Source organism: Lampetra fluviatilis, chromosome 28 (assembly GCF_964198595.1).
Source record: "Lampetra fluviatilis chromosome 28, kcLamFluv1.1, whole genome shotgun sequence".
NCBI classification, from domain to species: Eukaryota; Metazoa; Chordata; class Hyperoartia; order Petromyzontiformes; family Petromyzontidae; genus Lampetra; species Lampetra fluviatilis.
The window spans coordinates 4,700,592-4,715,124 of NC_136302.1; the positions used below are offsets into that span (position 1 = coordinate 4,700,592).

At 45.9% G+C, this 14,533-nt stretch overlaps 1 protein-coding gene across 12 annotated transcripts in view; it reads right to left on the reverse strand.

Moving 5' to 3' along the window:
• The window catches only part of LOC144942709 (calmodulin-binding transcription activator 1-like), a 529,165-nt gene that overhangs the window by 250,721 nt on the left and 263,911 nt on the right, over window positions 1-14,533 (reverse strand). For all 12 annotated transcript variants that reach the window (XM_078869561.1, XM_078869566.1, XM_078869559.1 and 9 more), the window contains one exon: window positions 8,570-8,641. In XM_078869561.1, coding sequence (XP_078725687.1) covers window positions 8,570-8,641 — 72 coding nt within the window. The remainder of the gene's footprint in view (window positions 1-8,569; window positions 8,642-14,533) is intronic.

Here is a 14,533-nt window from a genome sequence, read left to right on the forward strand (position 1 = left end):
CGTTTAAAAGTCTGAAAAATTATGAATATAAATGTGATTGGATTCTTCACACTTGGTTTTCAATTGCATTAAAATAACTCGGGGGGGATATTATTACACGAATGAGGCATTTCATTGTTTTTATATTCTTGGGTCTTTCGGTAAAGTCACGTAGATGGGTTCAAAGAAAATAATAAAAAATAACAGAAAATTACGACGTTTCGATCGCAACACAAGCGGTCGTTTTCCTGAAGACGACTGAAAGACCCAAGAATATGAATTCCTGCAGTCATGAAAGCTTTAAGTCAAAATGTATTTTAACCAATATAATAATACGTTATTTCCGTGCTAAATACAGATTTACAGTTTTATTTATTTTCGGAAAATACTTTTTTTTCCGCGCTGAAAGTGCGTGGCCAGGTTAAGGAAATATACGCCTCTCCGCATAAAAACCCCCCAGTATTTCTTAAACAACCCATCAGGCACACGGTCTTCTGGGAGTGCATAATTTCAGCAGCATTGGCTCAAGATAAGCAACGTCAAAATGGGACTATTTAAAGTCTGTGTTGTGCCTCACGGTAAATGTATGCTATATTCATTTTTTGAGGCATTCATTCATTTTCTCCAAAATGCATCTTTTAAATGCGTCTGAATTTGCTTGACATTTTGAGGAACTGCACACTCATGCATTTAAGAGTTATTTTCCATTTCCACAGGCAGATCCTTCAGGCTACACTGAACACAACTGAGCGAAAACTACCAATGAGCCTTGTTATAACGGAACATGCACAGTGACGTCTCCCGAACCATAATTGGCTTCATGGGAATACAAGAGAATCTGCAACTCTGCAAAATCAACTTAATTGTCGTACAACACAAGAGGTTCGAAATCCAAATCTGTCCGGCGGTTTGCAATGGGAATTTTTCAGGTCGTCAAATTGTGAGCATTTGCTGTCGCACGCATGACAATTCAAACGGACTGCAACAAAGCAAAAGCAATGGGTGTCGCAAACGAAACAACACTGCACAGGTGCACCTGCCTCAGAGGGTGCATGCTCACAAACAGTGAGGGGCCAATCGCATGCACTCTCTGAAGCCCTACGTGTAATAACGACCAAACAAGAGGCACGGGTATGAAACAGATCATAAATATGCACTTACAGCCTTTTGTCAATCCACTGCTGGATGAAGGCTACATAGGCCAATCGATTAGCACACTTAGCTATGTACGGTGCGGAAGAAGTGCAACCTACATACATACAAGGCTTTCCCACACCATGTTGGCCATGGGGGTTGTTTGCCCATACTTCACCACACTAGTTAGTGTCAGTTGGTGAAGGTGGGGGTGGCGGTGGGGGGGAATGTCTGGTTCTGATATCACTTAGTACTGAAATTAACCGTGTTTGTGATTCTGGGATTCATAGTTCAATGCTCAAACAACCCCAACACAACAAATACTGTACACATTAATTACACGTGACACGTAACATCATGCTGTAATGCATGAAGAACAATTCATACTACAAATGCTTCAGCATAAAATCTCTCCTTGCAGAGATTTCACAGACTGGCATGCATGGCCTTGGAGAAAAAAATGACACATAGGTGTGAAAAATTGGCAACTTGATTTACAACAAGCAGACTAAAAATGGTGGGGACAACTCTGGAGTTGTTGTTAGGGCCCATTTGGTCACGGGGTTACCGTGCGAAGGCATAGCGCAATTGGCCGCTGCCGAGTGCTCCCCCTTTGTTGCTGCTCACACAGCACAGGGGCAGCACTTGAAGCTACACCGGGGAGTCACGCCACGTCTCCATGAGCTCATCTCAGCGACGACAGTTCAGGAGGTCCTCATTTGTATCACTGCCTCTAGTCTGAGTACACCTGCCACAGGGGGCCTCTGCAGGATACACAGAGGGGGAAATGGATCTGGATAAGGAGGACCCGGAGCTCAACAAACTCTCTACTCAATGGCCTGAAAAGCAGACCAGCTTAGACTCACTTTTAATTGGATACCCTTGGGCTATTTTCAACGCAGGCACGAGTTAATGCGAACAAACACTCCGACACGTGGGAATGCGAGAAACCCTTTAGCTGGACTGTTGCATAATTCATTAGATTTTGTTTATTTCAACCATATAAAGGCACATTGAGATTAACATCTTTGTACGGGCAATGCAATGAATATTGCAATAATTATAATAATAGGGTTCTTCACTCGTCTCAATTGAGGAAATGATGCGGCCCCTTTTCTTTAACAAGCCACATGGTAACCTTGCATTTAAAACATACGTTGATTGCCAAATATATTATTATTTAGCATAATGGTATACACTACGTGCATTCCCCCAGTATTCAATTTGACTTTAGCTAGTTTGTAAAACATTACACGCACAAATCCCACGTGAAATTAATATTCAATGTTCCATTACAGTAGCATATTAGGCAATGTTTTGCATGCAACGGGAGATGTTATCTCCCTTGCCTGGTATGCAGGAGGTCGTGGGTTCGATTCCGACCCTGACGATTGTATATTTGGAGTTTGCATGTTCTCCCCGTGGTCACGTGGTTTTTTCTCCGGGTCCTTCAGTTTGTCCCTCCACATAAATTGACATGCGATTCTAGTATTTGGCTGTGATACATTTCCACGTGATAAGCCACTTCGTTGAGCTATAATTTGTTGTCAAGTCGCTTCTGAAAAAAGAGTTAAATAGCTTAGTGGACAATACCTGGTAAAATAAAATAAAAAAATTGTTTACAGGTCATAAACAGACATTTCAAATGAATGAATCTGCTGCAAAGTACTGCACTACACGAAAACGCAACACCGCTCGCCACATTCAGCTTTTCCAAATTATACGCACATGCACACAGCGTACGTGTAATCAGAGCGGCGACCATTAATATACTTCCCTCCAGCTCAAGCATATGATGCGAGTGATTAATGGTTTTATACGCCCACTACTCATTCGGTGATGGATTAAGAAAAAAAACATCATCTGAAACTAATGATAAACAAAACACAACTCATTTGTAAAAACAAATTTCAAGATCTGTCCAACGCAGCAGCTCTTACGCCCCCCCCCCCACTCGAGTGTGCCGCCACACAGGAGACACTTTGTGTGAAACGTAAATAAAAACTGGCGGCGTGAGATGCGCGTGGCGCGAGGGGCGATCGTGGCTTAGGCGACGTATGAATTCCAACACTGAACCACGCGCGTCCCACTGTGATGAACAATGAGTGCAGCACACTCTTGCCAGCAAGACGTTTCAGTTTACGAACACGTGGGGGGGGGGGGGGGTGGTGGGGGTTTGATCACTCGGAAGGACAATAATAATCATAATACTGGTAAAAACGTAAACATTACAGAAGCAGTACGTGTGAACTAATAATTGTGTGGAGATTTTATGCAGCATCATTATCCCAAGAAGAGAGCACATTATTGCTGATGTTAATTGTAATGAATATTGTAGTAATTTTAGTTTGAGTAACTATATTATTATAAAACAAAAACCTCTCATTGCAGCCTGAACCAATGTAACTTTCTTTTCAGACAATTTTTAAGCAAATTGCTTGCTCTCCAAGTATTAAAATGAGACGTAATTGCCCAATGTATTGTCAGGTTTACTCTTCTCAATGGCCACTTTCCATTTGCACTGCGGGTAAAAGAAAAAAAACATCTCATTCCTGCATCCTTTTTAATTATCACATTGTCCCATTACGAGCATTCACATGGACTCTCAAAGCCTCTGGCATTTGCAATTTAGAGGCTCACCCAGTACAACCGGTGGATAATTCACCAGTACAACTGGCCCCGAGGATCAACATTACCCATAGCTCTACAATAAACTCTTTAAGGCCACATGCTGGCCACCACTGGCCAGGCAGTGCGCATTACTTGGACATGGTCCAGGTATCCTATTAAGGGAGTCAAAAGGCAACCATCACCAATAATCGTGGTGGCGACAACCATATCCTTAATCTAAACAAATGATCTGGTGGGCAATGGGCCTTCTTCATTGTATGTGCTATGCAGAAGAGACATTGCCTGTAAAGCCACCTACTATAGCAATATTTTTACATTTTTAGGCCATATTGGTATTGAAAAATTAGTTTGAGTTTCGTGATAATCTCCCTAAAGTCTGCTGTGTTTTAAAATGCTCGCGTGCTCTGAGCACACGAAGACGACATTGTCGAGAACTCTATGGCACGGCACAGTGCATTGAGCTACGCCAGACGCTCCGACCGCGTGAATATCAACTCGACTAGATTGTTTGAGTGAGCGGTGCCACCACGATAGTATTGGATAGACATATGGCCCACACCGAACCGAATCTAAATCTGTGCTACCCATCTCAGATGCGGTGGCATGCGACTTCGGACATCCTGACCAGACCGTGGTCCACATTATGAGCTATGGTGAACCTCAGTTAATGTCAGCGGAGCCACCGAAAACGTCTATCCGCCTCTCCCCAAGGTTGTCCCTGTAGTTATCAGACCTGGAATGGGAGCTGCTAATACAAAGCCATATACAATAAGCAGACGTATGCACGTAAACAGAGTGTGGATGCAGTGCTCTCCAAAAGCTACCAAATTGAGTGCTGTAAAATGTTGTCTTGTGGCACACAATGTTCCACAGTTGTTAACAATTTGGAGACGTCAAGAAGTGTTGGTCAGGGATGTTCACAGGTTACAGCGGGCACTCAGAAATGTGTCCTTTTATGAACCCTGTGTATTTTTACTTGGGCACATCTGTTCCCCATGGGTTAGAGCATGTCAAACGCAATTATCTACAATTATCCGCAAAGATTTCTTGCAGAATCACAATACAAACGAACGTGTAACATTTCATTGCGATTCTGACAGTTATGTTAACAGCGCGGTGTAGTTTGCATGTACGGATGCGGCCAGCAGTGTTGAGAGTGTTGCGTGCACAACGCTATGTATCCTCAAGTCACCCGAGTTCCATTCCCGGTCAAGGTTAACACTGGTGGCAAGCGATTTGTGAACAAGTTCTGGGTCATCACCATCACCAACCCACACTCAGCAGTGTGGTGAAGTACGGTCAAACAACCTCCCGGACCAACACGGCATGGAGGAAGCCTTCATCCAGCAGTGGATGGCCGAATGGCTGCAAATTATGAATAATTATTTAGCATTAATAGCAGCTGGTGCACTATGCTTAAATCTGTTACGACGGCCCTTCAACTGTCATCCCTGGCTTCTCCTCGGATGACTCGGCCTAAACTGTGATGTGGAAACATCGGAGCTCGTGAGATAATGTCAGCCTGGCATGGTGCTTGCCGCACAACCGCCTCATGCACCTCGCCAAGCTTAATCAAGAGCGTTTCGGCAGGACTTACCCTAACACTCGCCACTGGAGGAGTTCTCTTTACTGTGCGTGTTATCTCATGTCTTTAGAACTGCTTTTGTGTTCAGTTTGTTGTCCTTCCCACGCACCTCCGATTAGCACGGTCGGCCACGTATGGTGCGAAAGAAGTTCAACACACATCCTTTTCTACGTCCGTAGGCAACACTAGCACGGCTGCCAGTGCAAGGGTAGGTGTACGGGGATAACTCTACCACCTACCTGGCATGGTACACACTAGCTGCTGCTAGTGTGTACCAGAGGTGGGACAAAGTCATTGTTATGCAAGTCCAAGTCGAGTCGCAAGTCATCAAATTCATGACTCGAGTCTGACTCGAGTCCAAGTCACATGACTCGAGTCCACATCTCATAGGTGGGACAAAGTCATTGTTATGCAAGTCCAAGTCGAGTCGCAAGTCATCAAATTCATGACTCGAGTCTGACTCGAGTCCAAGTCACATGACTCGAGTCCACACCTCTGGTGTGTACCATGACAGAGGCTCGTTGATCACGGAGTTTGAATCAACACGATGGCAATGGGGGGAGGGGGGGTAAGTAATAACGAACAGAACTTGTGGCTGGCTGCCGCATGACGAATTCGTGTTTGAATGATCCAGATTTGAATGAATCAGATTTCAAAACAGAACTTCCGTAGAGGGTGGCACGGGTCCTGGCAGAGTCTCCTTCACGCGCAGGCTCCCCCCAGAATATGTATTCATGGCGTGCACTGAAAATGCATGTTTGCTGGTTGATCAATCATAATTTTAAAAGTGCTCATGCAGAATGAAAACATGCATCAGTGCAGCCAAGCAACCCAGTTAATCCATTGATGTCCACTCCATTTATTAACCTCCTTCACCTCCATTAGCAGAATGTGTTGAAGCAGGTTATACAAAGTGCATGTCATACTCACGGTGCATGCGACCGCTTTAGTTATGCGAATGATTTATAGATTCGCAAACGGTTCGGTTATGAATCTTTTAGGCACACCTGGGCCAGCCAAAACAGAAGCCTGCCCTCCTCCATCAGGCCATGTCCTCCGTGCCCCGTGGGTTTAGATGTATCGCTTGGGATGTATCATGTTGTGGTGTTTTTGTTGTTGTTATTTTGGATCGAGATTCGTCCTTTTGCGTATGCTTGTACCCTCGCAGCACACATTTCCCATTACTCTTTCTCTCATTAGATGTAAACTTCTCTTCACGCTACTTGCCTCGCACCGCTCGACTTCATGAATTCCCCTGCCCATCGTCTCTCTCTCTCCCCACATTGTTGGAACCTTGGCGGGATTCAAGAAAGACGAATTACCGCGCGTATGTTACGATTTCGACGGTGCCGTTTGTTGCTGGCTACTTGGTGGCAGGGTTGGGGCCTTATAGGCCCTGTGCTCAGACACTGATCAACAACAACAACAAAAATCCCCTTTAAGGACAATATTGAGCTGCGACGTCAAAGCGAAAGATTAATTTGCTTCTCGGAATTCATCAGTCTCCATTTGTATGCAGTACGTACATGGGGAAGATACAACTCCATATATACATATATGTTATGCGACGAAAACGTTTTACAACAAGTTTTGGCAGAGGAAAATAGGGGAACACATTTGTTCATCTTCTTTGATGTCATGTGAATTCCCATGACATTGAATGCACAGAGAAATACATTATTTAGAAAAAAATATGAATTGAATGCTATTTGGAAAATCAAAAGCACTAAGTATTACAAGCGGGAGAGTAGTATTTTAAGGGCCACCCTCACAGAGGCCTATGGCTTGCCATCGAACATAGATGGTCACTGCATTGCGCACTTTCAGATGCGCTTCTGCTGTCGCCTGGAATGCTCTCCCTTTCGATATTAGGAAGCCACTGGAGCTATGCACTTTTAAATCTAGACTGAAATCTCATTTCTTGAGAACTGCCTTTTGTGTTTCGTTTGCTGTCCATCCCTCGCACTTCCAATTATCACGGTTTGCTATGTATGGGCTCGCATAATGCACATGCATAATGTACGTTGACTCAGCAATCCCCCCCCCCTACTTTGCGCAAGAGCGCAGAAGCATGGTCACCACATCTACGCCTGTATATAAGGAACGAAACAGTAAAACTTCTCCACAAATCTGGCTGTCGCCTGATGAAGCTGGTTGTAATTACTCCCATCGTACTCGGTTTGTAAATGTTGTGGCTTGGCTCTCCAACACACCGGTGTGCTGTATTAGTGACGAATTCGCATGTTCTGTTTACGTGACAACCCTTACTAGTTGGCTGTGTCGGGTGGTGACGGGTTTTAACGACACATTTATATATTTACGCGATCTAACCCAAAAAAAAACTCTATTATGGATGATATTGGTCGCGAAAGCCTATGTGTTAAACTGGTGTGAAAGAAGTCCAACATACATACAACAGCTCTATTCCTTTAAGCTACGCAAACAATTTTCTAACCATTTTCATGCCACTAATGCAGCTGAAATACAGAATGTTGAAATATGCATGCCCATAACTTATCATCCGCACCAAACACATTTCGAGCATGCGTGCGCATGTCCGTGAGTGTGTGTGCGAGAATTTCTGGCGTCGGGGTTACCGCACAGCGCCGCTATTAATTACTGGCCACACACACACACACATCATTAGTGGCCATTAATGTTGAAAGTTGTCTTGGGCGTCTCCTAAAATAATCATCTCATTCAGTGCAGACAACAACGGCAGCGCTGGGGAGACAAAGGCAAGCGGGAACGGTGTAGTCGAGAAACAAGATTGCGAGTCGTGCGAGCCGCCTTCATGGGTGTTCGCTAACTGCACTCACCCCGAGCGGTCTTCGAGTCTAAACTCCGGATCTTCATGTTTGTATCTCTCCCTCTGTGTTTCCGGGTTGTACCGCGTGTTGTTCGGCTCGACGTTCGACGTTTCGCTCCGCGTGGCGGGAGCTCCTTCTTTGAACCGAAGCCTTTCATCTCCTTCAAGGGACTATCCAGTTCCCGGCACGTGGAGCGAAACGTCGGAAATGGTGCCGAACAACACGCGCTTACGACGCAGGGAGCTACGCGGCACGGAAGCGGAAAACCTCACGTGGTTGTGTTCACACCCTGACCTGCCATATGTTAGTGGCAGATGCTTGTCCTTGTGCGTGTTTGTGCGACCGGCTACGGCCTATGTCCTGGATCGTCGTTGCAGATGTAGTTTTCCAGGGTTAAAAAAATCGAGACTTCGTTTAAATCCGCACTGACCTGTAATAACCAGTAGCACCTTCTGTGGAACGTCGGAATGATTGAAGAATGCACGTAGCAGCCGTAGAGACACTGCGAAGGAGAGAAGGAATCCACAGGGGGAGGGTGGGGCGACAAAAAAAAGACAAATGAGCCCATTGAGTCAGAACATCGCAAACGACGAAGGGAAAAAAAAACATCACGCGCATACACATAAATAAACTTCACGTACAAGTGGCAAATTGCGCTTCTTTAATAAATTATCTCGACAGCAAGATTGCATTTCCAGATGCATTTACAACGATGCCTTTGAACGTTGTATTTTTTTGTGACTTGGAAATTTGTTTTGATCAGGGTCTGGATAAAAGAATGCCAGAATTGCGAGGCACACAGGTGCTTGATGACGCAGCGGTCTCTGTCTGCATTATCAGAGCGTTTAACCCCTCTAGAGCAGTGGTTCTCAGTGGAATGCGGTGCCCGGTACCACTGGTGGTCCGGGCTGTGATTCAAACGCAGGTTGATCCAGAAATAATGGCAATTTGTTTTGGACATTAGATTAACATTTTACTTACGATATTTAATTTTAAAAGTTAGGTAAACTACCCTATTTAAACGACCCTAACTATAAGATCCACCCTCAAAATAAACTTATGGCTGCAAAAAAAAAGAATTGATGTTCCGGTAATATGAATAATTTTGTATGACTGATATTTATAGAGATAAGTGAATGCGTTTTGTCACCAGGGGTGGAGCGGGGTGGTAGGGGGGAGCTGTGTGGAGTCCGTGGAAATGTTTGCATCGGCTGAGCGGTTCACGGGCCAAAAAAAGTCTGAGAAACACCGCCGCAAAGGGCTCGGTTTGACATTAAACGTTAAATTGCAACTGACCGTGGCATGCGGTTATATAAAGGCAACGGTAGAACAGGTGTTCCGTACACCGCATGAGCACAACACAGCTGGCCAAAGGTCTCGATTCTCTCACGTGGGCACCTGCAGTCATATTTATCACATCGACTGGAGCAGTTGAAAAGATTGGGCTACTCACACTTTTCCCCCCACAAACAAAAAAAAGCTTTACAATGGCACATCAAAGGCAGCGACGGACGAGTTAAACTTTTCCTGAAGGTTTCATCCACTTTTTGTTCTAATCTTAAATTATATCTGAAATTATAACCGTAATCTTTTAGAAACCACGTTTGCACATGTCAAACGGGGGGCGCGGGGGGAGCACATAATGGGAAGGGGACCCTTGAGGTCGGGTAGAGGTTACGAGCATCAACTGATTCAAACTGTCGTACATAACTTGACGTGACAAGACATTTAAAATTGCGAGCGGTACAAACACAGCATCTAATTTTTTACAAGATGATTTTTTTTAGATGATTCAGCACTGTTTGACACATTTGCTGACATGTGCAACACTACGATAACCATCATCATCATCGTCGCATTAGTGCCTATTCAACACCTCATACCAATGCAGAGTTTTAATCAGCTGCATATTATTATTGTTGGAGGTCACTGCAAGAGAAAGCGGAATATTATTTTGGAAGTCCCCCCCCCCCACCTCCACATCTATTGTGTAGCTTTTCACGGTGAACTTATTTTTCACATAGTCTTTCAGGCCGAGACTTATGTAACCTTGGGGATTGCCCTGTGCGGTTTTATTGAGACACTACACACGAGCCTTCGGGAAGTCACCCCCAACTGAATTATTACACTAAGTGGTATCCTCCCTGATCCATTATACGGTCCCATCATATGATGCATGGCCGTGCCATTCGACTTTAAATAATCCCACAAAACGAACACCCCATTTTTTGAAAGACGCCCGATAAATCTCTTGAAAGACGGCACCGAATCTCGCGCCGCAGCACAGAGGCACGAATAAGCGAGACGGAAAACACCTCGCATCCTCGGTACACCACGTGTGCAGCGATACTCCCCCCCCCCCCCAATTTACATCGTTTCACAAACACGTCGTCACTTTATCGACACCGCTTCCCGATTTGCATCGCCTCAACCCCCACACACGCGCTCACGTCGCTGACAGCGTCGTCGTCCATCCTCTCTCGTATCCGTCACCTCTCAGCCTTCGCCTCCACCACCCACTGTCCTGTGAATGGCTTTGATTGACGTCGTTTCGATATTCGTCGGCGCACCTTTCAAGAACGAATCCCAACGTATACCGGGGTATTAGTGTCCTGCAAGGTCGTGTACACATCGCAGCCAAACCACCCCCCCCCCGTAATACAGAGCTGTATATCAATGAGGCTCCACAGTGAATAACACATCGAGGCTCAAAATAAATCCGGTCACGGGCACGGAGAACATTTGATGTATTGCGAGGTATCGAAGGTCTCTGGGTTCACCTTGAATCGAACTGCGTTTGTGTAAATCGATTCAAATTTACTTGGCGATACGGCGTTGGCAGTGGTGCACAAGCACAACTAACAAACAACTCAACACATTCATCAATAACACTGCGATGAAAGGACGTGTGGGGGGGGGACATAATAGGTGACGTTTTGGGGCAATGATCCTTCTGCACAGCAGACAGATTTGATTAGGGTCAATCCTCATGCCCTCGGTACATATGCATCGAAGTGTGCCCCTAAGGATCAGCTTTTGATGATACGTGCAAACAATCGGCCAGTGGCACCGTGAGGTTAACACCGTGGTCCTTAAGCTGGGGTTCACACACCCCTTGAGGGTGCGAGATGCCCTTTCTGTAGGTGCGAGGCGTGGCCAGATTATTTTAGAAGGTAAACCATCGAAACACAAACTAAGCACGGGCACGTGAGTACAACTGCTTTGTGTCATCAAACCCTCTATGTATTTATGAACATTATGAAAAAAACATTGAACGATTGAGAACCAAAGGGGCGCAAGGCTGCAGTAAAGGTTCAGAACCACCGTGTGAACAGAACGAGTTCGGCGAAACGCAACGCGGTAACACGTGAGGCAGGCAAGTGGACAAGGAGAGGACCCGCCGTCCACGTTGGTTCTCGCGGTTGCGCTCCGCGGGTCACGCCGCCACGTCGATCGGCAAGCTGTCCGACGTTTCGTTTCCACGCCCTGCCGGTGAGGATTATCGGTTCCCCCCCCCACGAGCGGCGAAGAGTCGGGCCACAATGCCGAGCGGCACGCGGAACAATCCGCATTCGAGTAGAAACTAAAACTATAAACTAAGCAATTTTTATTTTACCAGGTAAGGCCCACTAAGCTGTGTAGCTTTTTTTGAGAAGCGACCTGGCCACAAATGATAGCTCAACCAAGTGGCTTATCAAGTGGAAATGTATAGCAGCCAAATACTCTAAACGCATGATGTTGATTCTAAATTTGGAGGGGAAAACTGAAGGACCCAAAGAAAAATCCATGCGACCACAGGCAGAGAGACAGGCAAACTCCCAATATACAGCAGGCGTCAGGGTCGGAATCGACCCACGACCTCCTGTATACCAGGCGAGGGAGTTAACATCTCGCCGCCACTGTGGCTCCCGAATAGCTGGGGTGGGGGTAATCGGGGACTGCATCACGCATCATTTGCAGTTTGAGGGCTATGATTGCTGCTGTGCAGAGAGAGCTGTCGATGATGATGATGCGAAGAGCTGAATTATATCGATTAGCCAACATGTCAGAGAGAAGAGATGTACGCACGACGGCTATTGTGTTGACAAGCCTATTCGTACAAAACAAGCCTTTCAGCGCGCTAACAGTTGAAGCTTCCCCTTGCCGAGGCTGTCACGAAGACATATTCAAATATGCACCCGCGCTGCACCTCTTTGTAATGCTTGGCGCAACTTTGCCGAAGGTTACGTTTAAAAAATATAGATATATCAGGATAAAAACTTTCACGTAACAGCCTTGAGCACAAACAGTGGGCTGGCAATCTGCACCTGAATACCAATTGACAAAAGCTGGGGTGCAACCGCGCCGATCAACTGAGCAATGAAGTTAACAATTGGTACGTCGCTGTAATCATCCCGACATGCATTGCTGTGCGTGGTAACGGTTATAGAGGCGCAGCCCTGAAGTCTCCTGCTCAAGACCACTGCAGCACAAGGGCCTCCTCCAGGAAGCCCCCTTCAAGATGGTATTTTTTGGCCTACTCTTCCACACTGGCCAGACGTCTTCGGAGTACCCACACTTAACCCCACCACACACGTGACACCGCTGCGCTGACAAGGCGCGGCGTGGGACGGGCGGGCGGGAGATTCGTTGTCATTCAAAGCACGTGACTCCCCACGCTTCTTTGCGCACTTTTCACGGGATTATCCAGCATCCGATAATAACAAACAATGCCAACAACTACAAGAATAATTAAAGCAAAGTCTATTGTGTATAAAAAAACAAGTGCAAAACTAGTCTCTTGTATGGTCTTTATCGAGAGCTCACAATGTGGTTTTCCTGTTAATGTTACTATCGCATTTGAGGGTGTACTTGGCTCCATGCTGGGTGGTGGATGGGGCCGGCCTTCTTCATTCCAACGCTGCGTTGCCGCTTCCCTGCGGTTATTTGTTATTCTTTTGCAACTGGTCTGCAAAAGCACGCACTTCTGGAAGTGAGCAAAAACCTGCAAATTTAACTCACAACACTGGGGAGACAACCCCCTCTATCGCCAGGGGTTTATGTTTGGAAGGGTTAAGTGCTGTCAAAAGCTGTTTAGCAGAAATGGAAAGTGAACCTGTCACTCCCGTGCAGCAGTTGAAGTGTATCAGGGTAATGTTTCTTTTCACTGGCACCGAAAACGTTTCTTAGAGCAAAATACTACCGTGGCAGCATTTTAAATTACGAGAATAAATATTGCAGCATATCGCATATCCAGCCATCACATGTCTGCCCTGACTAATTAATCTGTCCGTCCCCATTGCTGGGCGTGTGTATGTATGTGCATGGTGTGTGACTGTTCTACAGACGCGGACCGCAAGTGCAGCAGTTAGTGCGTTTGTGCTGCACTTTCGTGCCGTCATTCTCTATAAACGTTCACATATCTGACCTTCACACGTATCCGCCTATGCCTCTGTTCCCACGCGAACCGGATACGTGACACTGCACCTGCATTTCATTATATCAATGGCCATGAAAATGTTGGAAATTGAATTGTTTTTGTTGCTGTATCTGTGCCTGTATTGCTCCTGGGTTACGCTCACCTCCGGTACCCTCCGGGTTTAAGTCAACGGAATGTTTTCATCTCCAACCGTCTCCACGTTAACGCAGCAAAAGTCCCCTGCACTGCAGTATTGAAGCCTGCGCGTAACGCGGGTGAAGAGACGCGATGGGAACAGTGGTTCGTGAGAATTTTGCGTGACAAACCCGGCGACCTGGGTGTTATTCCTGGCAACGGCAAAGATCAGTGGAGGGCGATTATATTATCTGACCCTTGTCTTCCCTGAAACCAAACTAGCACTGACCGGCAAACAATCAACCACGATTGACATGGGATGAGGGAGGGAGGGGGGTGGCGGGGGGAGTCGTCGTTTACCAATAGATTTGACTACAGGAATCCCACAAATACAAATTAATCCATTTCTACGCCACACTTCCTCTTGTCGACACAATGACCGATGCACATATTAATGTGAACTGCATGAGCCGCTTCTCGTGTACGCACGTACGCGCGCGCACGTGTGCATCAATTCATCTATTCTTTCCATAAAATCAATCACTCAAAGGAATGAATTGCTCATCATTCATCCATCACGGAAAAAAAATCCATTCATTCATCGACAAATCAATCTCTCCCTCCCTATTCTTGTGCCGAACGGGGTTGTTATTTTATATTCTCCACCACGTTGAAAAATTGTCACGGATATTCTGCTGTGACCGGTGCTTGGCGTTACATCACAACGTATCAGGGCAGTTTATTATTTATTTTGGCCGAGTTGTTTCACAGCGCGTTTGACTTTCTCGTATTGCTGATGCCACAGTGGAATATCACGCCAGTTGGCAAATTAATTCGCCGAATGTGAAATGTGATGCCGTT